Source organism: Arabidopsis thaliana, chromosome 2 (genome assembly GCF_000001735.4).
Source record: "Arabidopsis thaliana chromosome 2, partial sequence".
Classification (NCBI taxonomy): domain Eukaryota; kingdom Viridiplantae; phylum Streptophyta; class Magnoliopsida; order Brassicales; family Brassicaceae; genus Arabidopsis; species Arabidopsis thaliana.
The window spans coordinates 17,624,857-17,649,529 of NC_003071.7; the positions used below are offsets into that span (position 1 = coordinate 17,624,857).

Consider the following 24,673-nt stretch of genomic DNA (forward strand, 5'->3'; position numbering starts at 1 on the left):
ACGACGTCGTACACGAATACTATCATCCAATACTGCTTAACCGACTAGTGTGACCAATTCAATTTGGTCTACCTAAATTATAACCAAACTGCCAGAACCGATTTGGACTACAAAATTTCCAGTCAAACCGTAAAACAAAATGAGAACTGAGAATACCAAGTCATACCGAACATAAAAGAGAGTCAATTTCGTATATAAATCTGTTAGACCGGATAATCTAAGCTGAAACCATTATATAATTCCCAATTAAACTGACAATTTCAATAAACCAAAATTGAAATTCTCGGTTCGGTTCGAATGAAACCTTTTGTAGGTCGTGGTCGTATATAGTTGGACACTTGACAAATCTGAGCATTTCCTTTTTGCTTACAGCGGAAATATCTGAACCAACGCGATGCCGTCGACGCAGTCCTTGACCGTCGCAGCGAAGACGCTACGAAATCGGATCTTCTCTAGGTCTGGATCTACATCCGCCGGTCCGAGTCGGTGGGCGACGCCAGGTCACGAGGAGCGACCTAAGGGTTACTTTATGAACCGTACTCCTCCGGCACCAGGACAGTCGCGAAAATGGGAAGATTGGGAGCTTCCTTGTTACATCACCAGCTTCCTTACAATTGTTATCCTCGGCGTTGGACTCAATGCCAAACCTGATCTTTCAATCGAGACTTGGGCTCATCAGAAAGCTTTAGAGCGTCTTGAGATGGAGAAGCTCGCGACCGCTGGAGATTCATCTGATTAAGCATCACCGTTGGATCTCCGGTTGCTTGATTTGGTATGTCCTTATTCTCCGGGAGTTGAGGAGTTTTTTTACCGTTTAATGATGATGATAACGAAGACTGGAGAGTTAGGGTTTCGTTTGGCCCTTGAACTTTGTTTCAATTCTCCTTTGTTTTGTCGATAATGATGATGTTCATGAAATAAGTGTTCTTTTAACTGTTTAGACGCAATTGCCTTCACTCTCTACTTCTTATTACAATTCTCAAATTTGGTCACTTTTGATTTACTCATTTCTCAAATGATTCAATTTCGACTATTGATTGCTGCATTACTAATTGGAGAAAGAGATTAAACGAGAGTTGTATGCTGATGTTGTGTGCTTCTCTTCCTTAGTTCATGGCTTGTTTATGTTCTCTGTGAATCTCAGGTTTGCTTGTTTCACTCAGTGCAGTGCATATTGATTAGATTAATAGCTACTTTATGTTAGTCGATTCTTATCTCTTTAGATCATCTTTTTTATACTTGTCATTTGTTGTAGTAGTAGTGATAAGCTGATAGTGTAGCTCTAACTAGGGCATGGATTGTTCCTTTGTGTTGTAGACATGTTCGTGATTATAGGTTATTGCAGCGTGCACAATAAGTTTTGTAGGCTTTCAAGTGGTTGGAATGGCATCAGCCATTGTTAGATGCAACACTCTAGATTTCAGTTTTGTCATTTGCTGTATTTTATTAGGCTAGCGTTTGGAGTTTTCATGGTGTCAGCTATTGGTAGATTTGACACACTAGATTTCAGTTTCTTTGACGGTGGTGTTTATTAGGTTTCTACTTAGCTGAGAATAGCAGATGAGAATGTTGATTTCGATCTTATACTTGGACAAGTCTGGAGTTGAAAGTAACTTCACTAGATTTGGGTAGATAATGTTTTAGAAATCATGACTGCTTACCTCTATCTCTATAGATTTTGGTCGATTAATACTATACTGCCTTTGAGTACTACTATTGCTCATAGTTTCCCAAATCCTTTGTTTAGTTTCCTAAAGTGTGGCTTCATATTCTTCTCTTTTAAGTACAAGTACTTTATGCTGGTGTTGGCTTTTTAGCAAGCTTGTGATCTTCATCTCATCCTCTGGTTTCATACATGATGATTAAACAAAAGAAGAGACTAGCGATTAAACAATAGAAGAGACTAGAGTAGTAGCTTAATTTGTTGTTTGCCTTAGTTGAGCAATCTCGTGTCATCAAATTGCATCACATAGAGAGGGATCTTGTGGTAATTACTTCTCTCTGTGTAGTTGTGTTTCCCGAGAGTACAATTCTGTAACACTGTCTGGAACCATTAGGCTAGGTCTAAGAAGAGACATTATCACGACACTCTTCACATGCTTTTTTTTTTTATCTCTGGAGACCCAAGAAGAGTCTAGTGTAAAGCCATGTGAAGACCATTTGTCATCTATCCATTTCCTCTGTACATCAATCAGATGTTTTCAGTTTAAGAAGGAAAAAAAAAAAAACTCGGTAGTCGTATGTAAATGTAAGTCGGTGTCGGTCGGTGGAGTTGAAGCCAAATAATCAATAATGTTTAGGACGAAAGTGAAAAGGTCAATAACGGTCAATTAAAAGTAAAGTTTATTTTTCTGGTAATGTGACCGGTTATTCCCGGTAAACACACGAGCCACCGACACATACTTCCATGGGTCACGACCACGATTGCAGTCCGTACACGATCCATGTTTTTATTTATTTAAACGCACCATAACTTCCCGCATTCGGATCTCCCATAGCAAAGACAGAGAGAGAAGTAAAGTAGCTTTATTATGGATTACAGATAAAAGACAGGTAATCTCAATGACGCAAAGATAAAGACAGGCAATTTCACTTCAGTGATGCAAATCTGACAGTAGACTTCACTCTTGTGTATATTAAAGTAACCGTCTTGAAGAGGAAGGAAGATAACCAAGTGAATTTCGTGATGGTTTCATTGTAAAACACCACTTTTTCAAATTCTCTCCTTCTCTTGGTGCTCTGTTTCTGTTGGAGATTTCAGTCATTGGTAATCTCTTCTTCTCTTCTCTAGTCCTCATGGTTGTTTCATGCTCTGTTTCTTTTCTTTGAAACTGATAGATAGATCGTTGGATACTTTAGAAAATGCATTTTATTGGTTTTATCAAATCAAGTTAATTTACTCGTTCTTGTAAAATCCCTATGTGAATGCACCCATTTTTCTATTTTAGCAACTATGGACAAGTAGCTGGGGCCTCAACTGCTACTGTAGGATCAGACAAAAACATAGCAAGTGCCAATTATGTCATTTTCCTCCTCCATTATTTGCTGTCGTTTTCAGGAACAGGAATATATCTTAGCTGTGTTTTATCCTTTCGCTCATCTTGCAAAATGGAAATCTAAAAATCTTTACTTCTTGAAGATTGATTATCACAGAATTTTGGTTTCTTTCTTGTCTTTGTAGGGTTACACAAATCTTCTTGGATTGTTTTCTCACGTTGCTTTGGCTGTATTGAGAGAGTTTCACGATGAAGGCAAGAACAACTAACAATGTTGTTCAGTCGAAGAGATCTACTAAGAGTGTAAGAAAAGATCAAAAGCTGCAGAAGACGAATAGCCAGAAAAAAACAGAACAGGAGAAGCACAAGGACTTGGATACTAAGGAAGAGTCTAGTAATATCTCTACAGTAGCAAGTGATTCAACCATACAATCAGATCCCTCTGAGTCTTACGAGACGGTAGATGTTCGTTACTTGGATGATGATAATGGTGTCATTGCCTCTGCAGATGCTCATCAAGAATCAGATTCTAGCAGCGTTGTTGACAAAACGGAGAAGGAGCATAATTTAAGTGGATCCATTTGTGATTTGGAGAAAGATGTTGATGAGCAAGAATGTAAAGATGCTAACATTGATAAAGATGCTCGTGAAGGTATCAGTGCTGATGTTTGGGAAGATGCTTCGAATGGTGCTCTTAGTGCTGGCAGTGAGAATGAAGCAGCTGATGTAACAGAGAATAATGGTGGGAACTTTGAAGATGGATCTTCGGAAGAGAAGATTGAACGTTTAGAGACGAGGATCGAGAAACTTGAAGAGGAGCTTAGAGAAGTTGCTGCACTCGAGATTTCGCTCTATTCTGTTGTGCCGGACCATTGTAGCTCTGCTCACAAGCTTCATACGCCTGCTCGGCGTATTTCTAGAATCTACATCCATGCCTGTAAGCATTTTACTCAGGGAAAGCGTGCTACGATCGCTAGAAACTCTGTATCTGGTCTTGTTTTGGTTGCCAAATCTTGTGGGAATGATGTTTCGAGGTACACATATTCTATTTGACATGTGAGTGAAATTTCAGGATCTTGATTCTTCTCAGTTGTGAGTCTAAACAAATGTTCTGTTGTTTTCTCTTGGTTCACATTTTTTAGGTTGACCTTCTGGTTATCAAACATCATAGCTTTGAGGCAGATAATTTCGCAAGCATTTGGTAGGTCTCGCATCACACAAATCTCTGAACCAAATGAGAGTGGTAATAGTGATTCAGGGAAGAAAACGAACCTGAGATGGAAGAATGGTTTCCAACAGCTTTTGGAGGATTGGCAAGAAACTGAAACATTTACTACTGCACTTGAGAAAATCGAGTTTTGGGTATTCTCTAGAATAGTGGAGTCTGTTTGGTGGCAGGTATATATATACCAAATGTCCTAACTAAAAAAATGAGCTTCTTAGTTAGTTGATGAAGCATCTCACTTATGTTCTGCTTCTTCTCCTATCTTTAAGGTCTTTACTCCTCATATGCAATCACCTGAAGACGACTCATCAGCAAGTAAATCAAATGGGAAACTGATGGGACCTTCCTTGGGTGATCAGAACCAAGGAACCTTTTCGATAAGCCTATGGAAAAATGCTTTCCGAGATGCTCTGCAACGGATTTGTCCTATGCGAGGAGCGGGACACGAATGCGGTTGCTTACCTGTATTGGCTAGAATGGTAATCAGATTTTCCATATGTTTTAGTTCAAGCCAATTCATAAGAATCATATTCTTATATCGTCTTTAAACAGGTTATGGACAAGTGTATCGGTAGATTCGATGTAGCCATGTTTAATGCTATTCTCCGCGAATCAGAACATCAGATTCCAACTGATCCTGTCTCTGATCCTATTCTTGATTCCAAAGTTCTGCCTATTCCTGCTGGAGACTTAAGCTTTGGATCAGGGGCACAACTTAAAAACGCGGTAAACAACACGAAACAAAGTTCATATTTTCATAGCCATTAGAAACTTGGTAATGTTGATTAATCTAATGACACAATAGTTCCCTTGCAGATTGGCAATTGGTCTAGATGCCTCACTGAAATGTTTGGCATGAACTCTGATGATTCTTCAGCGAAAGAAAAACGAAACAGTGAAGATGATCATGTAGAAAGTAAAGCCTTTGTTTTACTAAATGAACTTAGTGATCTTCTTATGCTCCCAAAAGACATGCTGATGGAAATATCCATTAGAGAAGAGGTTTGTTTGGGATACATATCTCAGTTACTCTTTGTTTATCGGATAAGCCCATCCTATACATATTTCAGTTACTCTTTGTTTTTAAAACAGATATGCCCATCAATCAGTCTTCCACTCATCAAAAGAATACTCTGCAACTTCACTCCTGATGAGTTCTGTCCAGATCAAGTACCCGGAGCTGTCCTAGAAGAGCTTAATGCTGCAGAGGTACAAATAATTCAGAGTTTGGATTCAGTTTGTTCTCATAATCCCAAGAAGTAAAATTTGTAAACTTCATTTTTTTGTTATATTTCCAGAGCATTGGTGATAGGAAGCTATCAGAAGCAAGCTTCCCTTATGCAGCTTCTTCTGTTTCTTACATGCCTCCATCGACCATGGATATAGCAGAAAAAGTTGCAGAGGCTTCAGCAAAATTGTCAAGGAATGTGTCTATGATACAGAGAAAAGGGTACACAAGCGACGAGGAGCTTGAGGAACTGGACTCTCCTCTTACATCCATTGTTGACAAAGCGAGTGACTTCACTGGTTCAGCGACTTCAAATGCAAGATACAAGCTTCTTCGACAAGTGTGGGTTTAGTTTGGAACCAAGTCGAACTGTAAGTAGTATGTATGTGGTTGGTGTTTGGTATTGCAAAGAGAATTTGGTTGACTTATAAAAAAGTTGACTTCTTCACCTAAAAACTCATAAACTCAAATCAAAGCTTCTCGAAAGATTACATATTAAAGGCCACAAAGGAGATTGGATTGACAATGGTCTAGACCTGTGTAGAGAGAGTTCTTTACAATCTCAATCATGAGCTTGAAGATGTCGAATTTGACCAACTTATTTGTTTATTTTCAATAAAAAACGAGAGGTACAAGAGGTATTGTTACAAGCCAGAGCAGGGAAACAAAATAGTAAAGCTCACTATCTCCACAAGGTTTGTTCAGATGCAACCAACAGATAATCCAGCCAATATATCAACCCACAAAAACATACTGACTTCTCTAACTCAGACCCGTTAGCAGGGAAATGTCGATGCTCCAATACATTTATACATACTTCCTGAAACAAGTAACAAAAAGCACAAATCAGATTAACAGAGATCATCAGAAAATCACACTTCTCCAGCTTTTATAAAGTTGAAATTTTATCATCTCGTAGGAAACTGAAAAGTAATATCAACTCTTCTCCGTGATGAGAAGCTATTAACTCTCTATCCTTAAAATCTTCAGGCACATCTTCAGGATTTCCAACAGAGCATCCAAAGGATAAACCTTTATAACCTTCATCAATGATCTGTTCAGTAACCTGAAAAACAAGAATTGCGAATATGCATTGTCTAACAAAGAAAACAACTTCATCAATCTTGTAAATCGTTATACAAGTGACTGGTCAAGCCAAAGTATACGCAAACTCAGATGCCTGCAGAGACAAAAGGTGAGATTTTTTTAACTGTCAATAAACGAATTATGATAGCAAATCTATTCGTAATATTCCAAACCCATGAATTCTCCTGGTTATACCAGTGAGTGTTCATATTCAAACCTTCATATGTTCCAAAACACAGCTTGTTCTGCTAATGTTCCTGAAATTAGGATACTAATTATACGATTAAACAATGGACAATATGAGGACTCAATTATCTTCTTGACAATCCTAGAGAACGCTCACCAAACAGTACACATTTTCTACAAAGAAAAACACAGAGGGGAAATAGAGAAGTCGTATGCAAAATTACCTTCTTACTTCCTTATTAGGGGTAATGTTTCATTGTTTTCCAGTAACAGCACTATAGTGCATCTTAAGCAAGCTGTCAAGATCAACAGGAAACCAACGTCCTTCTTCCTGGGCCAACAACTTAGAGTTTGCTGAGTCTAGTAACACACTCACGTTCCCGAACCTATAGATCTGAAGACCGTTGTGCATTCTATGAGGTTTAGGTTTCAACAGCAACTCCTTCTCCTGCGCAAACAATTCTACTGCTTCTTTAAAACTCAGCTCCTCCGGGTCATCCACCTGAGCCTGAACCTTAGCACGACCCTCAGACTGCCTCTGCTCTTGTGCCTTGTGGTAACTTATGTTTTCCCTTGCCCCTGGCTGAGACATTTCCATCCGTTCAACTGCTTCCCTCGCCATATCTAGACCACGCTTGAACTGGATTTCGATCCTCCTGTTTGCAGAAAGCTCCTGTGGGAATGTTCCTTTCCAACCCAAAAACCATTTCATTATCTCATCGAACTTTGGTTCTGAACACAACCAGTGATATAAAACATCCAGCCACTTGGGGAAAAAGAATCTCTCCATCAAATCAGTCATTAGATGAATGGGTACTGAAGATACCCACCCCATAACCAAATTGAACTCGTCTAAGTTCTGATCTGCTGGGTTTATCTGGAACTCTTGCAAGGCCACCTGTAATTTAGGAACTATGTAACGACGCATAAGCTGCTCCCAGCTTGCAGCATCAAAAACAGTCTTCCAAGGGGAAAGGATAGTGTGGACAGACACATCACTAGGATGCCAAGCATCAAGAAGGTTACCGAATTTCATTCGAATGATCTGATACGCACTTTCCAACTTCTGACCAAGTACTGGCAGCCACGGATGTACCCAAAAGTGGATGGGAACAGTTTCCAAACGTGGTTCCCAAGATTCAATAGCGATTGACAATTTTGGCAGCACTACTGTGGTCAAAATCGTTTCGAAAATAAGTGAGGGTAGCATTTTCTCCCATGTCTCTAGCAATCTCAACATTGGCTCAGGATCTCTAGGTTCCCAAGTATTGATGCCTGATACTCGCACAGCAGGTAAAATTACCTCTGAGACAAGTTGGCTATAAGGCGTCGAGATACTTTGATTGTCCTCAACTTCCAGCAGCATTTTCCAGGAAGATATAGCCTCGATACCATGCTCTGCATCACTAAGAGGGTCCCAACCCTGAAACATCCTGATAAAGAGAGGCAAGGCCAGTGAGGAAGCAATGCATGACAAGTTACAACACTTATAGTCATCAGGATAGCTTGAACGCAAGTCCTTGAAACGATTGGCAAGTGAATCCAAGGTTAAATTCCCAGACGCAATCTCCACCTCAATTCGATCGATTTCCTCTGCAACATATCCCAAGTTGTCAAACAGCGTTTTCTGTTTCTTTACCCCCATCTTAAATTTCTCCTTCTCTTGCTGCAAGCTCAAGGCTAATCCTTTCTCGTTCCTCAAATCCTTATCAGTCTTCAGAATCCCATGCTCGAGTGATTTAACAATAAACCGCAAGTTATGCTGTAACTCTGGCTGTTGAACATTAGCATCTGTTGCTTTCTCCTCTGCGTATAAATTTCTCAAACTGTTAACAACTCGATCTTGTGGTCCTCGCTTATCAATAATAAGCTGATCACAACCAAAACCCTCTTCCTGTTTCTTCCCAAGAAACTCTTCCGCGGTAATATAAACTTCCTTCCTCACATTCTTCTTTTTCCAAAGATCCCTCCTTCCATCACCATGATTCTCACTAACAGTGACCACAACACTCTTCTTCTTCTCCTCAACCTTGTTTAAACAAGGAAACAAAGGTGCATTCTTCTCCTTGAAATCATTGTAACCCATACCCATATTCTTCGGTCTCAATTGTACTTCAATAGGAGCTACAATTCCCTGCTGATTCTTTCCAAGCCCTCTTCCTTTATATCCCATTTTTTCAAGCAATTTCATACCAATCCCTCCACTAAACTTTTCAAAGTTTTCCTTTTTATTATTCTTCTCTCTCACATGTGCCTTGTCAGCTATTTTCTTACCCAATGCAATAGGTAAAATAGTATCATCATTCTCATCAATTTTACAGTTTCCCCGATTCTGTTTCAGTACTTGATCAATGTTACCAGCAGAAGAAAATTTGACAGGTTTGGTTTTACGCCTCTTCTTCCTCCGAGAGCCGCCGGAATCATCAGAGTTCGAATCACTTTCGAAGACGAATCCATAAACAGCGTCCTCCTTAGTCTGTCTCCTCTTCTCCTTCTTCCCTTCGTCACCCATGATAAAGCCACGAAAGCTTTCAATTTAGGGTTCCTGCAAAAACTGAAACAATTAGGAATATTATTTCAATTGGTAAAGACCTTGGTAAAAGGCAGGAGTAGGGATCACGAAAAAAAAAATTGATCACAAAGGAAAATTTGAAGAAGCGTACCTGCGAATTTGAGACGGAGCAAAGATGAACAAAGCGTTTTTTACTCTTTGACCAATTCAAATGAAGACGGTTTATTCTGATTTACTTAAAAAGGACTAACAGCGTTTCGGAATTAAAAGCGAGCAAATAGTAGCTTTGCCCGTTTGCCGTACGGGGTCAATATGACCTCGTTTTATCAAAAACACTCTCCGAATGTTTCACCGTCTTTACGCAATACCCAACTAAATATTAATGGGCTTTACTATTTTGGCCCAGAGACACTATGTCATGTCTTCGAAATCGTGAGACTTCTTAAGAAATGTACCGTGAAATATTAGGGTTATTTGCGTTGAGCATAAAAGTTCTTTGTGTCAGAAGCTGACAATATTATTTTCAGAATGAGTGAGCGTATAAAAGTTTTAGACAAACGGGTAAGAAGATGTTGGGATGTTGTCGCTTTCTCTCTCGTCGAGTCTGACTCTTGTTTTTCTATATGCTTTGCGTCCATCATGAATTCTTTACATGATTGTTTTTATTTATGCCACCAGTTCATGATGCGTTTATTTTAAAATCTAGACATCGAAGATCTCAGTAAATTATGTCACGGAAGATGAATTACAAAGAATATGTTTAAAATATCACTAAAAAGCACCAAAAAATGACTTATTGCGATTGTTTAATCGTGTCAATAATAACTTATTCTTACATCTAACAATCTTTTAACCGTAATCTAATACATATTCCGTTTTGAAATAAATTCAAACTATTTATTTTATAATAATAATTCGAAATATTATTCTAAACACTAATTTTAATTTTACATTGCTCCATCTTAACAAATAAGAGCTAAAAAAGAAAAAGAAAAACCTACATGTCAACCTCATTGATGATATTAAAATTCTAAATAATAATCCATAAATTTTTCATTAGCTCTAATACTCATCGATCGTTAGAAATATGTGTTCTAATTCTTCGCGTAGTTCGAGTGATGATGGTTCGCACATAACTCGCACACAAGTGTTGCGAAGATAATCCTAATATTTATATAGTTTTATTAACACTCGAGTTGATTGACAATAATCATGTATCAATATAGTCGTAAGCATGTATTGTAGATGTCAAATTTGGCATGGTTTGATTGCTCAAGAATCGGTAGTGAAACTTCTATAGCGTTTTCAACTATTATATACTTCCTTCTTATTTTCGCATAGTGAGAACCTGTCAAATTCAATTTACTTTGCATCGCAGATGGCATGCCTTCTACATCGTTCCAGTCAGTGATATGATCATTCATTTGCTCAATCAATCTCTCATCTACCGCCTCAATTGTTTCAGCATCAGAGGGATCAAATCCTTCGGCTTGTGCTAAAAGAAACAAAAGACGAAGAAAAACAGAAGATGTTTGATATTAAAGAACACATAACATGTTAACTACATCATATTACATCGTGGCTAGAGTCATGAGTTGGTATGGTTGAATTTGCATGAGATCATTTGTCTTTGGCAGAATTAGTCTTCAGATTTTCATTCTCCTAGACTTTCCGGTTTTGTTGCATACTGTGATCTATCAGTTCGACGGATAAGCACATCAAAAAATCTATTAAAAAAATTGTCAAAAGAAATTAACATAAAAAATTTATATAAGGATTTAAATCCAAATCAATTGTTTAATTAACTTGGAAAAAAAAACCATAATAAACGATCTTTATTGAGTCTAGACATTTAATTGAATCTAGCCTTAACCGAATGGTTAAAAAAACAAAAGTCTCACTAAAAGAAAGAAAGAAAAAAACATTATTTCGTGTTTTCTAAAAAGGATTATTCGGGTTGACGGGTTGGGCCTATTTGAGTCTAGCCAACTGAATGGTAAAAAAGCCCACAAAACAATATATTTCGAGTATAGCCGATAGCCCGACAACCCGACCCGACGTTAGTGAAAGGACAATCTTTGCTTTTTGTCATTTTGCCTTTGTGAATTTTGTGACTGATTTGTAGGGTAAATGCTCGTTTTTCCTTTCTTAAAACATTTTTGGGGCTGTGTTGCTTTGTTTCCTTGAAGAACATTTTTACTAGCAAGAAACTCCATCTCTGTACCGGATAGACTAGAGAAAGCATTTTGGTGCTAAGCTTAATATATTCCTCAATATATAAAGAATATATATGGAGGGGTGTTGTTCACTATTTCCTTATCAACAAGTATCTCGCTATAACACAAGCTGAGATTCGAGTCAAATCTCCAAAGCGTCACTGGCTCCTTCATTCCCATCGGTTTCCTACATGCTTCCTTAGCCCTGCTTGTTCACTGATGATATTCCCAGCTCTCACTTGTCCACTGATATTGTTCCCAGCTGCAGCTCTCACTTGCCCACTGATGATGTTCCCAGCAGAAGCTCTCACTTGTCCACTGATGTTGTTCCCAGCTGCAAGTCTCACTTGCCCAGCTCCAACTCTTGTAGGGAATAAAACTTTGTGTAGCTGTAGTACGATTTTCAACAAGTCCATAGTAGTTGAAATCTCCTTCTTCATCGATTCGATTGCTTCAACATCAGCAGGATCAAGTAGTTGGGATTGTGCTAGAAAAAGCCAAAGACAAACACAAACACAAGCTTTTGTTGAGAATGAAGAACACATGAAACAAAGGGATGAATTAAGTGAGAAGAAGTTTACTCTGCAGCTTAGAGGCTTGTTTCTTCATCTTCTTCCTCGTTGATTTACTACTTACATCTGCAGCACTCGGTGGTGGTGGTGGTGGTGGAACTTGTTGAGCTTCTTCTTCTGCCTTAATCAATGACTTCCAAATACTCGCAATCTGAGACTCGGTCAGATTCAGATTCTCTGTCAGCTTAGACACCACTTCTTCCAGACTTTTGAAATCACCCACATGATCCAGAATTTTCTCACTCCAATTCGCTTCGTCCGGATTGTAATCTATGAACAAAGAAACTCATGAATCATCACAAACAACGAGACCAGCAAATAAACCTCAACGCAGGATCCAGAATCCATAACAACGCAAAAAACGGAACAACGAGATTTTAGATTCCAAAATTCGCGGAAATCAAATTGATTTTCCTAATAAAAAAGATTATTAATCTTCATAACACTCAATCAATCACCAGAAATAATCAATTTCTCCTCCGGAACAATCAAATTGATCACCAGAAATTATCAATTTCTCCACCGGAAAAATCAATCGATCACCAGTAAAACCACGCCAAATCCATGAAAACGCAATGAAACAGAACGGATTTACAGAAATGACTAGCATAAACGAAACGCAGAAAAACTCTTAGATCCAAAACGCGAAACTCATAACTGATTCGTTGGTTGAGAATCTAGATCGATTACCTGGAATTTGATTCCGAGAAACTGAGAAACAGAGAACGAACGGCGTTTTCTCCATCTTCTGTAACTGAGAGACCTTGGGATGCGAAGAAAAAAACGATCGGAGAAGAGAATGAGCAACGGATTTCTTCAAGCTACTCTGCGTTTGCCGCTATCATCTGTTTTCGAATTCCCTCCCTCTCTACGCCACAAAATATATGGGCCTTGCTTTGGTGTCCCTTTTAGCCCATTTTAATTCACATCAACCCAATTAGCAACCCCACAATTAATTTCGGTTTTCTTTTTTTTTTATAGATTTATTTAATTCTATTATATTTCTTCTCAAACCATTTTAGTTCTACTATCCTTATTCTTGATTATTATAAAACCAACAACCAAACACACTTTTAACATTATATATACTTATCAAAACTAATATTTTCGATTCTCAAATATTTTTAGTTTATATTTATATGCATTGAAAATTTCAATTCGAAAGATATTACTTTCTAATCTACTAAAAATTAAAGTAATTATTTATATGACAGAATCTTTATAAAAATCTAACAAAAAAAATGAGTTTTGACATCCCAAAATAAATGATAACATATTATATTTTCTTATTAATCATTTTATTATAATTGGGATCCAACAAACATCAACATTTTATTCTTTGAATTACAATGTTTATTATAATTATCTTCAGAAAATGGTAAGAAACTTATAATATATATATATATATATATAAGTATATTTATTAAACTAAGTTGTTTATACATATATATACCTTATAAGATACTCAAAACCTATAAAAAAATTTACCCACAAAAAAAAAACATAAAAAGGATAATCAAACTACACCTGATTACGGGAAGGTTTTTGGTTTCATAGTTCTTTTTATGTACATAAAAAAAATGAGACCCAAATCCAGTGAGATATGAAAAGTACAAATATCTTAAATGAGAAAAAGTCATTATTTCATTGTTAATTATAATTTTAAAAAGATAAAATATAATATGTTTTGAAGATATATCATCAAAATACAATGACTTTTTTCCTACAAGTATATACAAGGAAACAAAAGAGCTAACGTGTGGAAAAAAAAAAACAATTAAAAAGAGAGTTGAATTTTTAATATATTCACACAACTTGTAATAGATTAGCATGTTTGTCTACTTCGAATACTCTTCTTCAAGTCAAACCATATGATTCTCACACGCAGCCTCGCTCCATACCTCACGTTATAACTTTAAAATTTCGTATTTTCTTGACTATGCTCCATTTACATTAAGTCCTGTCATATTATTGGGAGAAATTGTATCATCATATATCTAGAATTCTCATATACACTGTCGACATGTTATGTATTACGGTATAAAGAATATTGCAATCCTATATTATTATTTTTTGAATTTCCAAAGTTTAATTTAAAATTAAGAAAATGATAACAAATCCGAGTAAAGTCAACAATTTCCTTCGAAAATTTATGAGTATTCTGCTGCCTATTTTCTCACACCCACCAATCATATTGTATGTCCCTTGAATCCAAGTAATAGCTATGAAGAATAAACAAAAGTAGAAAAAATAATAAAAAACAATTTAATTACACAACATGAGATCCATTCAATCTATTAGTAACTTGTTATTAGATTATAGTAACCACTTTCTGTCTCTTGTTCTACCAAAACAAAACGCTTCATCATGAGCTCTAACAACAAAACTGATGATTCCGACGACCGTTCTTTCTGGCAAAACTCGACTTCTTACGATGCCAGCAGCAAGATTTTCCTCGTCACCACCGTTTCCTTCTCTATTATTATCATCATCGTGTTCGTTTATTATCTCTACGCAAAATTCGTTCTCCACCGTAGATCAGCCTTCCAAGACCTCTCCTTCTCTGTCGTTTCTCAGCCGCCAAAACGTGGCCTCGATTCTCTAGTCATCGCTTCTCTCCCAACGTTCGTGGTTGGAATCAAGAATGACGTGGCGGGTACGGAATGTGCGGTTTGTCTAAGCTTATTGGAGGAGAAAGATAATGCAAGGATGTTACCGAACTGCAAACACGTGTTCCACGTGTCTTGCGTTGACACGTGGCTCACCACGCAGTCCACTTGTCCCGTTTGTCGAACTGAAGCCGAGCCAAGTCATCCAAGGCTTGAGCCTGAGCCTAGGGAAGGGCCAGTTGGCGACTTTGCACCGCCGTTAGATTTCGCGGGGGTTGATAACAAAACCGGCGGATCATCGGTTTCGAGGTTAGACTCGTTCCGGAGGATTTTGACAAGGGAAAGATCTTCGAACAGGCGGGATCATTCTCGCGTTGACCAAGATCGTGAATTGGATATTGAAAGACAGTGAATTCAGTATATAGTATATACACACATACGCCGGTTAAAAAAAAAAAAGTATAAACACACATGCATCCATAATTAATCCTTAATTCATGAACCATAATACTTCTTCTTCCTTTTAACTTTTTATTCTTGTACTGAAATCTTTTGTATGTGTAAATATGAATGGCACACTTTTTGTATGTTACAGTAATTACAAAAACATTGTTGCTTATTGCTTAACGTGTGAAAAGGGGAAAAGAAAAAAAGAAAGTTGAACTTGTAACATACAATCGAGACAATTTTGTTATTAAGGTATATCTAATGCGTGTGTGCCCTACATAGACGACTCTTCTTCAAGTCAAACTTTGTGGTTCCCACACGTATCCTCACAGGCTCACACGTTTTAACCTTTAATTTTCGTATTTTCTTGACTATATATATTATCATTTTTTGTTGACAAAATAAATTGTATTATCATATTTTAAAATTTTGATAGCAGTATCATATGTAACTCTAACATTCTATGTTTAGAGATGAATTTATCTATATATATCTACTTGGATAAACCAATTTGCACCATACTATTTGCAGCATATGAGACTAACTAACTCTTGATACACTGAAATGATGGTAGACAATTCAGTCTATATATGCGAGTTAACTCCTAATACCGTGAAATCATAATAGGCAAATTCAGTCCACAAATTTTTTACGTAGGATTTTGATATTTTCCACTCTTTATATATACAGTCTATAATCTTCAAACCTATCACCTATAAATAATCTACAATCTACCATTTAGTCAACAATGGTGAAATTTCTAAACCCTCGTGAAAGTCTACCTATCTCCCAAAGTTTCTAATTCTATCTACTTCACATTTTTCTCCACCCACCAACTAAAGTATAAGCCTTGGAAAAACAATCAAAATAAGAAATTCTATAAGTCCTTTATTCCTTATATAATAAATCATAAGTTAGTAAACTCTTTTGTTCACTTTTCTTTTGCATCCACCGAAGAAAAACCAGCTTCACAATGAGCTCCAACGACAGAGATCATCGCAGGTTCAACTCTGACCACCACTCATTCTGGCCTAATCCGTCTACTTACGATCTTAACAGCAAGATCATGCTTGCCGCAGTGGCTTCTTTATCTGGAGTTATCCTCATCGTCTTCGCTCTTCATCTTTACGCAAGATTCGTTCTCCGACGCCGTAGAGAAGCTTTCCGTGGCCTCCCCGTCATTTTCCGCCACCCTTTTGAGATGCCTAAGCGTGGCCTCAATCCCACAGTCATCGCTTCTCTCCCTACTTTCACTGTTGGAGCCACTGATGGCGTGGCTGCCTCCGCTACTGAATGCGCAGTGTGTCTAAGCGTGTTAAAGGAGCAAGACAAGGCGAGAGAGTTGCCCAACTGCAAGCACATCTTCCACGTCGACTGTGTTGACACGTGGCTCACCACTTGCTCCACTTGTCCTGTTTGTCGGACTGAAGTTGAGCCAAGACCGAGACTTGAGCCTGAGCCAAGGGAAGGACCAGTCGGTACTGCACCGCAGTTGTTGGTGGAAACCAGGCTGAACTTGACTGTAGAAGCCGCATCCTCTTCTTCCTCAGATAACAAAACAGTTGTATCCCCGGCTTCGCGATTAAATTCGTTTAGGAAAATCTTGACGAGGGAAAGATCTTCGAACAGGATCAACCATTCTTGTCCTGACCAAGATCGTGTGGCAGATCTTGAGAGACATTGAGTCGACATATAGATACATATTATGCATATAAATCATATACACATATCGATAATCTTTAATTTATACAATATCCTCCTTTCTTTTTTACTATATCATGCTCTGTTTTTGGTTTTAGATAGTTTTGTGTAACGGAACACTAAATATATGTTAGTCAAAAGATACATCTGGTGCAGTTCATGCCATTCAAGTTAACTATTCACAGTGGTAGACAGTACATATCAGGGCTCCATAAAAGATGCAGAACCATTTTAGTTACATAAAACTGAGGGAGAAGAGAGATCATAAAAGGGTTACCTTCAATCACCAATCGGAAGCTAAACCTGTTGGATAATCAGTGTCATTGTCACAATGTGGCCTAAAATGACGAAGGGTGACAACCAGCTGCTAAACATCCGCCTTGCTCGGCTCAATCTGAGAATTCTGGTGCAGTTGCTCCCTGCATTGAAGTGGCATCTGCGATACTTCCATTGCTCACTCCCTTACTGCACACCAGATTTCAACAGCATGAGTGTAACTATTACTATACTCAATGAAACGAAGCCTCATGGAGAATGAGAACATTTTCAAAAAAATTGCTTTAATAGTTTTTGAAACTTCTTCTATGTTCTGCAGTAACTGCATCATATTGATAATATGAACAATATAATCACCAAGATCAAAATCAATTGTCGAGGAGAAGTGAAGTAACTTCATCCTTCTAAGCCAGAAGCTAATGAAAAAAACAAAAAAAAGATTTCATTTCACTCAAAAGTTCAAAACCCATCAAACTAGAAATCATTTTCTAAAAGAACCTATGATGGATCAAAATTGCTCCAAACAGACTATAAATGAGACACACACACAAACGCTAATTGGCAATACAAATGTGGATTACTTAATTACCTTGAAGGAAACTTGCATGTTCCTTGACCTGAAAACGAAAAATTGCAGAAAAAGCATCAAACTTTCAACATTTTCAATTAGCAAAAGTCATAACTATCTGCTAGACATTGATCCTGAAAGAAAATGTGAACTTACTAGGATTGAGAGAAGTAACAGCTGCGTTGTTACTAAAGTTGCAAGCTTCATCTGCGAGACCATTCCATCAGATAATAGTTATTGAATACATACGAAGCCATCTTCACTATATCCAATGGATCGTAGCAGGATCCACCTTGCTGAATCTAGACGCAATCAGCTCCTCTGGGACCACAAGCCCAGTCAATGGCCGTTTAAAGTGTTGAATCCTCAACGTTGTTCTTCGCCACGCACCAAAGCTCCGTCTCTAATACCTCCCCACCAAACTCCGCAGTAGCAGCAACCGTAATGAGGAGAAATAGAGAGATTCATTAGGAAGCAGTGAGGCTGAGAGAGAGAATACACGATCATTTTCCGAGAGATTGATCGATTTTGTACTCGGAGATTTCGAAGAGGAGGAAGAGTGTGAATTTGAAAGAGTCGAATAGATGTTGGAGTTTGTTGTGATTAATGTAAAGATTTGGGTGAATAATGTAAAATATTTTAATTCTTACCGGTTATTGAACTCGGTTATACTGATTTGGGCCGTATTAAACTCCGGCCCATATACATATGGGCCTCTAATGAAGTGTTTTTAGCTGCTCTGTTTTTGATGACGGAGCATATTAATTATGGTTAATTAGTAAACAAAAAGACTCTTTAGCTCCTTAACCTTTTCAATTTCTGAAAGAGGAGGAGATCGGAAAACAAAACCCAGTCATGGATCCTCCGGCGAATCCTTTTGCATCTCGAGAGCAAGATACAGTAACTATTTTAAGAAACCTGATTAAGCAAGCTACTTTGGAGGAAGAAGTCTCTGAAGCTTCAGAGACACATTCTGTTCCGAACAAAATCAGAATTTTAGAGTCAGTGTCGGACGAAATGAGGAAATCGCAGGAGAACGGTAGTGATCAGAAACAGTTGAGTGAGGAAGACGAGATTGATATTCTGGATTCAAAAGCCATGAGCTTTTCTTTTAGTTGTCACGGTGGTGGGCCAAAGCGGAAGAAATGTAACGATAAGAAACGTAAGCAGCAAGAAGAGAAGTCTAAGAAGAAGCTCAAGGTACTTGTTGAAACATTAAAGCTTGTACCTTTCAAGCCATTAAAAACCCTAGATTTTGCTTGTTATGAGAGTCTCTTAAAGACTCTCGGATTGTGGGATTTTGTGCATTTGGAATTTGATCAGGATATGGATTATGATCTTGTGGCTCAACTTATAGCTTCCTATAGTGCTGGAGGTAAGTGCAGCTATATAAACGGGTCTAGGATTAAACTTAGTCGTGCGGATTTGGCTCGATCTTTGAAGTTGCCTAATAAGAAAGAACGTGTTGTCATTCTTGATGAGGATAAGGAATTTCTGGAATCAGATGAATCAATCAGTGTTGTTGAAGATGTTATCTCTAATTGGATGCTACTGCATTGTGATGATGCGTGGATGATGCCAGATGAAGTGGTGGAATGGATGAAAGGTATAAAGAAAAAGCAATTGGATAAGCTGGACTGGGCTGGACTGATGTGGTTTATGGTTGAGAAAGAGTTGAAAGCGGAGCCTCCACTCGGGGATTGTTTCTATGCGTCGCATTTGCAGATGGTCATTAGATCACAGAAAATAGATCTGTTTAAGGAGAGGGATTTGAAGGTAAAGGATGATATTGCTGCTTTGAATCTAGGAATGGATGATGGAGCCACTGACTCAAAGAAAGAAAACTGTGTGGAGGAAAGTACGACCAAACTGAATCTTGGGCAAGTGATTGTGTCCGAAATGGCTGCTACGATGGAGCTTTATCATGAGGAACAAGCAATTGATCTTGAGGAAAACAAGGAACAACCAATGGATCTTAAGGAAGCCAAGGAAGAAGGAGATGAAATGGAATGGAGACAGCCATGTTGGCTCACATTTTTTTCAGGGGTGTGATGTTGGTTGTGCTACTGTAGGAGATGAAAAGAACGGAACAAGACATAGGAAAGTGGGAGAGAATGAGATACTTGAAGATGAAATTGAGAAAGATGGAGAAAAGCAAGAAGGAGGGTTTTTATTGTTTCGGAACGGTAAAACACTACACCAGGAAAATCTGATGTTGGGAGATACATCTACATTAGGTTATAATTCTGGGCTACAGGTTCATGGCAGTTCTACTTGTGATTTCCTGGCACCTAGAGCTGTCATGCATATGGTTCCAGGTCGTTCTCATTTTGGGAATGATAACAAGAGAGAGTTTGGTCACGAGAATGATATTTCATACCATTTTGATAACCCTGCTAGTACTAAGAGGTTGAAGACACCATCTTGGGATGACAAGCCAGTTCCTTTTGACATTTGCATGGAGCAGATTAAGCACTTGGCAGATAAGGCTAAGTTATCATATGTCGAGAAAGACCAAGCTTGTGGAGAATCGAACATGAGGGAACAAATGTTGCAAAATGAACTGCAAAGGAGGGAAGACATAATTCAGCAATTGCACAAAGAAAGTTATGAAGAGCTACACAAGAAGAACGTAGAGATCTATAAGCTTGAAAATGAACTTCGTATGATGACAAGTGTATTAGCCTGGTACCAGAAAGCTTTAAAAGAATCACAGAAGGCATGTAGAAAGCACAGGAAAGTTTGCCCTTTGCTTGATAAACCGATATACATAGATGTTAAAGGTACTGGAGGTTTAGTATTGAGCACTGCTGAAATCGAGAAGCTAAGATTGAAAGAAGAAAAAGAAGAGGGGATGAGACGAGTTCTAATAGAGAGACAAGTAAAAGAAGTTGGAAGTCTCTGGATTAAAGAGTATGAAGTGAACCTTAAGAAAAAAGTAGAGTTGCTTGACGGGAAGCTGATTGGGTTTCAAAATAAGATGAAGCTCTTGAAAGAAACAATTTCAAGACGCGAATCTATATCTGCAAGATTTGATGCAACATCAAACACTTGAGAAGGTACTTTTCTCTTTTAGACTCAAAACTTTCTTAACTTATTGTTGTCCTCACACAATTATGTAAATAACCTATGGACGATTGAACTGGAAGAAGAGAGCATGAGTCTTGTTTAATAAGTCCCTATTGAGATTCTAGTCATCAAATACTTACTGGCTTCTTCTTTTGTAGGCATTTGCAGAACCGGCATGAGTCCAAGAAGAAGATTCAAGAACTCAAAATAAAGTAACGTCGGATCTTTAGTAGCTCTGTAGTTTTTTGGTAGATATTTTTGAAATCTATTTTGGGTTTGTAGACAATTAGCCAGCGAATGTAGCCAATAGCGATCAAAGCGTCTTATGAACACTACTCTCATCAACTACATTTCAGTCATCTCTCTGGTTTGGTCAAAATTCGATTAGTAATTACAGACTAGAACACTAATGGCTTTAGTGTGAATTTCCATTAACTTTGGAAGGCTTCTTTGTTGCTACTTTTCTTCTTTCACCAAATTCAACTGTGGCCGCCTTGTATCATCATTTGGTACCAAATTTAATTTAAAAATGAAATAAATAATTAAAATATCATTATTACCATTGGTCCAATTCTATACCATACCATTTGCTGAAAGAAACTCAAAACCCCAAATCTTGAAAATAAATATTAATTCTTTTTTAGGAGAAATAAACAAAAAACCAATCATGTAACGAAGAACGTAGTGGTCCAGTCAAGGAACACATCACGTGAATAAGCTTAAGCCTTTCAAGATGTGTCCACACGCGTTTCTCTTTTCTCTTCTTTCATTTTCACTGCATAAGCTTTTTCTTATCGACCACAATATACTTAAACGGCTATTATTCATGGTAACTCCTAAACATAAACGATCACAAAAGTTACCAAATATCAGTGATTATTAAAAATCCCAGAGTTTTGGTCTGCTATTACTTATTTCTTTATTTTTAGACCACAGTACATTTTTGTATACTTTCTTCATTTGTCTTTTTCTTACGTGAGTGGATGTACCATATGATTTTACCATCTAGATTCTGTATGACGTCAACATATTGTTGTTTTATTACCTAAAATAGTTCAATGTCGTTAAATGACATTTTCCTATGTTGATACTACTATTTTTAAAAACCGTTGAGACAGAAAAAGGGTGTAAACAGGCGTTTAATAGCTATAGATTACTTTTAGCCGTTCAAAACAATTATTTTTGTTGATACTCTAGATCACTTTAGAATAGAAATAATCAGAGATAGAGACTATTTTTTTAGTGAATTAACCATAGTTCTTGTTTAATCTGTCTTATTAAAATCAATATAATGTTATGCGAGAAGAAATATGATTTAGAGTAGACAATGATGGAAAATAAACTACTGTATTCCGAATAAATCTTAATTAGTTCACAAATCTCTGTACACTTCCCAAAAAAAAAAAAAAAAAATTCAACTAGTTCTTTGTACAAACAACAATTGATGATTCCCTTCCATCAACCCCAAGAAAAAAAGACGACATAAACAAAATAAATAAGATACATCAAACTGAATTCATCACAACTTAAAAACAATGTGATTAGAATAAAAAATGTATATCTCCTGAATTTCTTACCCGAAAGAGATTTTATAGTCAAGAACTTTTGCCAAGAAGCTAAAAGAGAGAAATGTTGATGATGATGCATGATGGTTAATTTATGAGACATTGAGGAGCTGCTCTGTTTCAACGGACGACTTGATGTCGACGGCCGGAGTAGCACCGGCTCCGGTCGCCGATAAATGATTTGCATTTTCCACATTCGTGAGGCTTTGTTGATTATACACTTGTCGAAGTCTCTCTATTTCTCTCTTCAATGCTTCTTGATGTGCTGCAAAATAATATTAGTTTTTTGATGTTATATTAGCTAGTGAGAGAAAATTATTGGGCGTGCTCATATATTGTCAGTGATAATTGAATGCATCGACGAGAAAATGAAAAATCTCATAAACACACATATATTAATTCCATAATTATCCAAAAAATTTACATGAGAATTAAATCCAAAAGTTACATGAGATTAATACCGTCTTTGAAAAGCTTGTCTTGAGATAAAGCAGCGATTCGTTGCTTGAGAGCGCTGTTGTCAACGTTAAGAAGCAAACGTTGATGATCCAAGAATGCAACTCTTGGCGATAACACTGACACTTCCGCCTTTAATTTCAGTTTTTTTGCCACAAAAATGATTTAAGGTCATAATAAATTTATAATCATGAAATTATTTGAATAATTAAAAGATTATGATTTATGAATGTTTGTATAATGTACCTGCAACGAAGTGACGCTACGTTCGAGCTCTGATATGTATTGCAGTTTCCTCACCCTTGATCTCTGTGCTGATTGCCGATTTGCTAATATTCTGTAGAAACATTCAGAAATATTTATTTTATTTTTGTTAACAATTTAAAAAACATTATATGGTTAGTGATGTGACGCTAATCTTCAGTAATCATATTTTTCAAAATATTTGGTGCATCGTAATCAAATCTGATGAGTTGATATTTTTACGTGCATGCATGTTCTTGAATAATTTTGTTACCTCTTAACCCTTTTGGGATCGAGAATCCGGTTGCCGGAGCTATCACCGGAATTGTTATTCGACGCCGTACCATCTTCTGGCTCCATCTTGCATTGGCTTTGGACTTCATCGTTATAGTTGTTGTTGATATTATTGTTCATGTTATGATCGGACGGTGGTAATTCTTTGTTATCGTCGTTGAAGCTATTGGACGGCGTGGATGTGTTCGAGGAAGATCCCGTGGGCCCCACATTGTTATTTTTGTTGTTGATATGGGAAGGATTGCTATGAAGGTTGTCGTCGTCGGTGAACATCGACATGAACTGTTCGTCATCGAACCTGTCGAATTGGTGGTCTTCGATGCTGACTGTTGGAGCTTCGAGGAATGCGATAGAGTCGCTGATGGAACGACGGTGGTTGCCACGGCGAGACGCTGAGAAGTCGAGGAATTCGTCGACCCATGAGGGGTTTTGTACGGTGGTTGTAGCGGTGGCGACAGCGGTTGCGGTTGGGGTAGAGAAAGGAGAGAGCTTTTGGGAAGAGAAATCAGGCCAATGTTGTGTCATGTTGGGGATTTTAGGAGGGAGTTGTGCCATTGAAGAAAAAATAGATGGATCTTGATCCAAAAGATTACCAAAGAAAGCAAATCTGAATTTACAGGATTGAGGAAGGAAAAAAAAAAAACCTTAATTAATAAGTACAAGATAAACTAACGTAAATCCAATTCAGAAAACCAAAAACCTAGATGAAAAAACAAAGGAAAGAAACGAAATGTGGAGACAAATGGGAAGTGGAATTAGATCAATGTCATGAACCATATGAAGAAGATAGAGAAAAGAAAAAAGGAAGGAGAGGAAGAAAGAAGAAAACGGAACAAGAGTAACCAAAATGGCTATGTTTAACAAATGATAGTTATATAAATAGAAGGAAGTAAAAAAACAGAATTAATGAAGGAGATAAATAGAGATATATATATATATACATGAGATATATATTATGTAAAATCTTATGAAAGAACATAATAAATTCGATGTGATCAAAGTGTTTAATTTATCTCTCTGAGTAGGGCCACATGGAGGGAGATATTGAGATCGGACAGCTATGAAACAGCTGTCTTGAGAAGTGAGGCTAAAGGTCTCAACGGTATAACTGGAAATTCTCCTCCACTGGTTTTTTTCTTTTTAATCTATGTAAAGAGATTTGGAGGAGGAATCAAGCAAGCACGTGTTCTTGTGACCTTTCTTTTGTTGAATGGTTAATACGTTTCTTTCTTATGAATGGTTTTTCGATAGGTTCATGTAAATGCAATATCTCGTATTTGTTGCAAATCATATGTGTCAATTAATAATTTTGGTACATGTAAACCTACGTCAAGCAAGTACAATGAATACATGAGTTAATAGCACACAGTATCATCTATATATAGAATAATAGAATTAAGTCGAGTTGATAAACATGACTTAAT

General features: G+C 37.4%; 8 protein-coding genes, 2 long non-coding RNA genes and 1 other non-coding gene across 25 annotated transcripts; 6 read left to right on the top strand and 5 right to left on the bottom strand.

Annotated features, from left to right (window-relative positions):
• Positions 1-136: 136 nt before the first annotated feature.
• AT2G42310 (ESSS subunit of NADH:ubiquinone oxidoreductase (complex I) protein) lies at positions 137-1,084 on the top strand. The gene has a single exon (NM_129793.5). The coding sequence runs from the start codon at positions 395-397 to the stop codon at positions 737-739; it is 345 nt and encodes a 114-aa protein (NP_181760.1). The 5' UTR covers positions 137-394; the 3' UTR covers positions 740-1,084.
• A 703-nt stretch (positions 1,085-1,787) lies between these two features.
• Positions 1,788-1,986, bottom strand: AT2G09365. The gene has a single exon (NR_140522.1). It is a non-coding gene; the product is annotated as an other RNA (non-coding RNA).
• Positions 1,987-2,474: 488 nt separating this feature from the next.
• AT2G42320 (nucleolar protein gar2-like protein) lies at positions 2,475-5,941 on the top strand (the record flags this gene model as incomplete). 4 transcript variants are annotated; one of them, NM_001036454.3, is made up of 8 exons in its annotated part: positions 2,475-2,767; positions 3,182-4,030; positions 4,139-4,394; positions 4,491-4,700; positions 4,774-4,947; positions 5,038-5,223; positions 5,314-5,430; positions 5,520-5,941. In NM_001036454.3, the coding sequence occupies exons 2-8, from the start codon at positions 3,246-3,248 to the stop codon at positions 5,799-5,801; spliced, it is 2,010 nt and encodes a 669-aa protein (NP_001031531.1). In that variant the 5' UTR covers positions 2,475-2,767; positions 3,182-3,245. The 4 variants fall into 4 exon arrangements, with proteins under 4 accessions (NP_001031531.1, NP_001325179.1, NP_001325180.1 ...); NM_129794.2 differs by lacking the exon at positions 2,475-2,767 and having other exon boundaries at positions 3,106-4,030; NM_001336966.1 differs by lacking the exons at positions 5,314-5,430; positions 5,520-5,941 and having other exon boundaries at positions 2,611-2,767; positions 5,027-5,080.
• Positions 5,873-9,514, bottom strand: AT2G42330 (GC-rich sequence DNA-binding factor-like protein with Tuftelin interacting domain-containing protein; the record flags this gene model as incomplete). Of its 3 annotated transcripts, none has more annotated exons than NM_129795.4 (3): positions 9,385-9,443; positions 6,946-9,275; positions 5,873-6,269 (listed from the first exon to the last, which is right to left on the bottom strand). In NM_129795.4, the coding sequence occupies exon 2, from the start codon at positions 9,231-9,233 to the stop codon at positions 6,975-6,977; it is 2,259 nt and encodes a 752-aa protein (NP_181762.1). In that variant the 5' UTR covers positions 9,234-9,275; positions 9,385-9,443. The 3 variants fall into 3 exon arrangements, with proteins under 3 accessions (NP_181762.1, NP_001078041.1, NP_001325005.1); NM_001084572.3 differs by having other exon boundaries at positions 6,000-6,792; NM_001336968.1 differs by lacking the exon at positions 5,873-6,269 and having other exon boundaries at positions 6,975-9,266; positions 9,385-9,514.
• On the top strand, positions 8,710-9,056 carry AT2G09370. The gene has a single exon (NR_140523.1). It is a non-coding gene; the product is annotated as an other RNA (long non-coding RNA).
• Positions 9,515-11,347: 1,833 nt separating the features above from the next.
• On the bottom strand, positions 11,348-12,944 carry AT2G42340 (uncharacterized protein). Its single transcript, NM_129796.3, has 3 exons — positions 12,712-12,944; positions 12,031-12,291; positions 11,348-11,936 (listed from the first exon to the last, which is right to left on the bottom strand). The coding sequence occupies exons 1-3, from the start codon at positions 12,764-12,766 to the stop codon at positions 11,620-11,622; spliced, it is 633 nt and encodes a 210-aa protein (NP_181763.2). The 5' UTR covers positions 12,767-12,944; the 3' UTR covers positions 11,348-11,619.
• A 1,200-nt stretch (positions 12,945-14,144) lies between these two features.
• AT2G42350 (RING/U-box superfamily protein) lies at positions 14,145-15,444 on the top strand. Its single transcript, NM_129797.3, has one exon. The coding sequence runs from the start codon at positions 14,389-14,391 to the stop codon at positions 15,040-15,042; it is 654 nt and encodes a 217-aa protein (NP_181764.1). The 5' UTR covers positions 14,145-14,388; the 3' UTR covers positions 15,043-15,444.
• A 245-nt stretch (positions 15,445-15,689) lies between these two features.
• AT2G42360 (RING/U-box superfamily protein) lies at positions 15,690-16,934 on the top strand. The gene has a single exon (NM_129798.4): positions 15,942-16,934. It carries the CDS (start codon positions 16,051-16,053, stop codon positions 16,759-16,761), a length of 711 nt encoding a protein of 236 aa, NP_181765.1. The 5' UTR covers positions 15,942-16,050; the 3' UTR covers positions 16,762-16,934.
• Positions 15,765-21,142, bottom strand: AT2G42365. Of its 6 annotated transcripts, NR_140755.1 has the most exons (5): positions 20,832-20,979; positions 17,915-18,595; positions 17,779-17,829; positions 17,644-17,671; positions 16,928-17,243 (listed from the first exon to the last, which is right to left on the bottom strand). It is a non-coding gene; the product is annotated as an other RNA (long non-coding RNA). The 6 variants fall into 6 exon arrangements; NR_140754.1 differs by lacking the exon at positions 20,832-20,979 and adding an exon at positions 16,726-16,746 and having other exon boundaries at positions 17,056-17,243; positions 17,779-18,169; NR_140750.1 differs by lacking the exon at positions 20,832-20,979 and adding an exon at positions 20,315-20,337 and having other exon boundaries at positions 15,765-17,243; positions 17,644-20,185.
• AT2G42370 (uncharacterized protein) lies at positions 18,478-20,677 on the top strand (the record flags this gene model as incomplete). The annotated part of the gene is made up of 2 exons (NM_129799.1): positions 18,478-19,645; positions 19,698-20,677. 2 exons carry the CDS (start codon positions 18,478-18,480, stop codon positions 20,675-20,677), a joined length of 2,148 nt encoding a protein of 715 aa, NP_181766.1.
• Positions 21,143-22,000: 858 nt separating the features above from the next.
• On the bottom strand, positions 22,001-24,206 carry BZIP34 (Basic-leucine zipper (bZIP) transcription factor family protein). Of its 5 annotated transcripts, none has more exons than NM_180038.2 (4): positions 23,230-24,206; positions 22,959-23,049; positions 22,718-22,844; positions 22,029-22,521 (listed from the first exon to the last, which is right to left on the bottom strand). In NM_180038.2, the coding sequence occupies exons 1-4, from the start codon at positions 23,802-23,804 to the stop codon at positions 22,349-22,351; spliced, it is 966 nt and encodes a 321-aa protein (NP_850369.1). In that variant the 5' UTR covers positions 23,805-24,206; the 3' UTR covers positions 22,029-22,348. The 5 variants fall into 5 exon arrangements, with proteins under 5 accessions (NP_001325378.1, NP_001325377.1, NP_850369.1 ...); NM_129800.2 differs by having other exon boundaries at positions 22,044-22,521; positions 22,718-22,831; positions 22,979-23,049; positions 23,230-24,089; NM_001336969.1 differs by having other exon boundaries at positions 22,001-22,521; positions 22,718-23,049; positions 23,230-24,124.
• Positions 24,207-24,673: the final 467 nt, after the last annotated feature.

Excerpts from the sequence above, each read along its gene's own strand:
- BZIP34 (NM_180038.2), bottom strand. The coding sequence starts at position 23,804 with ATGGCACAACTCCCTCCTAAAATCCCCAACATGACACAACATTGGCCT. Across the intron at positions 23,050-23,229 it reads GATCCCAAAAGGGTTAAGAG|AATATTAGCAAATCGGCAAT; the intron begins GTAACAAAATTA and ends ATGTTTCTACAG. Across the intron at positions 22,845-22,958 it reads GTAGCGTCACTTCGTTGCAG|GCGGAAGTGTCAGTGTTATC; the intron begins GTACATTATACA and ends CTGAAATTAAAG.
- AT2G42350 (NM_129797.3), top strand. The coding sequence starts at position 14,389 with ATGAGCTCTAACAACAAAACTGATGATTCCGACGACCGTTCTTTCTGG.
- AT2G42310 (NM_129793.5), top strand. The coding sequence starts at position 395 with ATGCCGTCGACGCAGTCCTTGACCGTCGCAGCGAAGACGCTACGAAAT.
- AT2G42340 (NM_129796.3), bottom strand. The coding sequence starts at position 12,766 with ATGGAGAAAACGCCGTTCGTTCTCTGTTTCTCAGTTTCTCGGAATCAA. Across the intron at positions 12,292-12,711 it reads TTCTCGGAATCAAATTCCAG|ATTACAATCCGGACGAAGCG; the intron begins GTAATCGATCTA and ends CTTTGTTCATAG. Across the intron at positions 11,937-12,030 it reads ACAAGCCTCTAAGCTGCAGA|CACAATCCCAACTACTTGAT; the intron begins GTAAACTTCTTC and ends GGCTTTTTCTAG.
- AT2G42360 (NM_129798.4), top strand. The coding sequence starts at position 16,051 with ATGAGCTCCAACGACAGAGATCATCGCAGGTTCAACTCTGACCACCAC.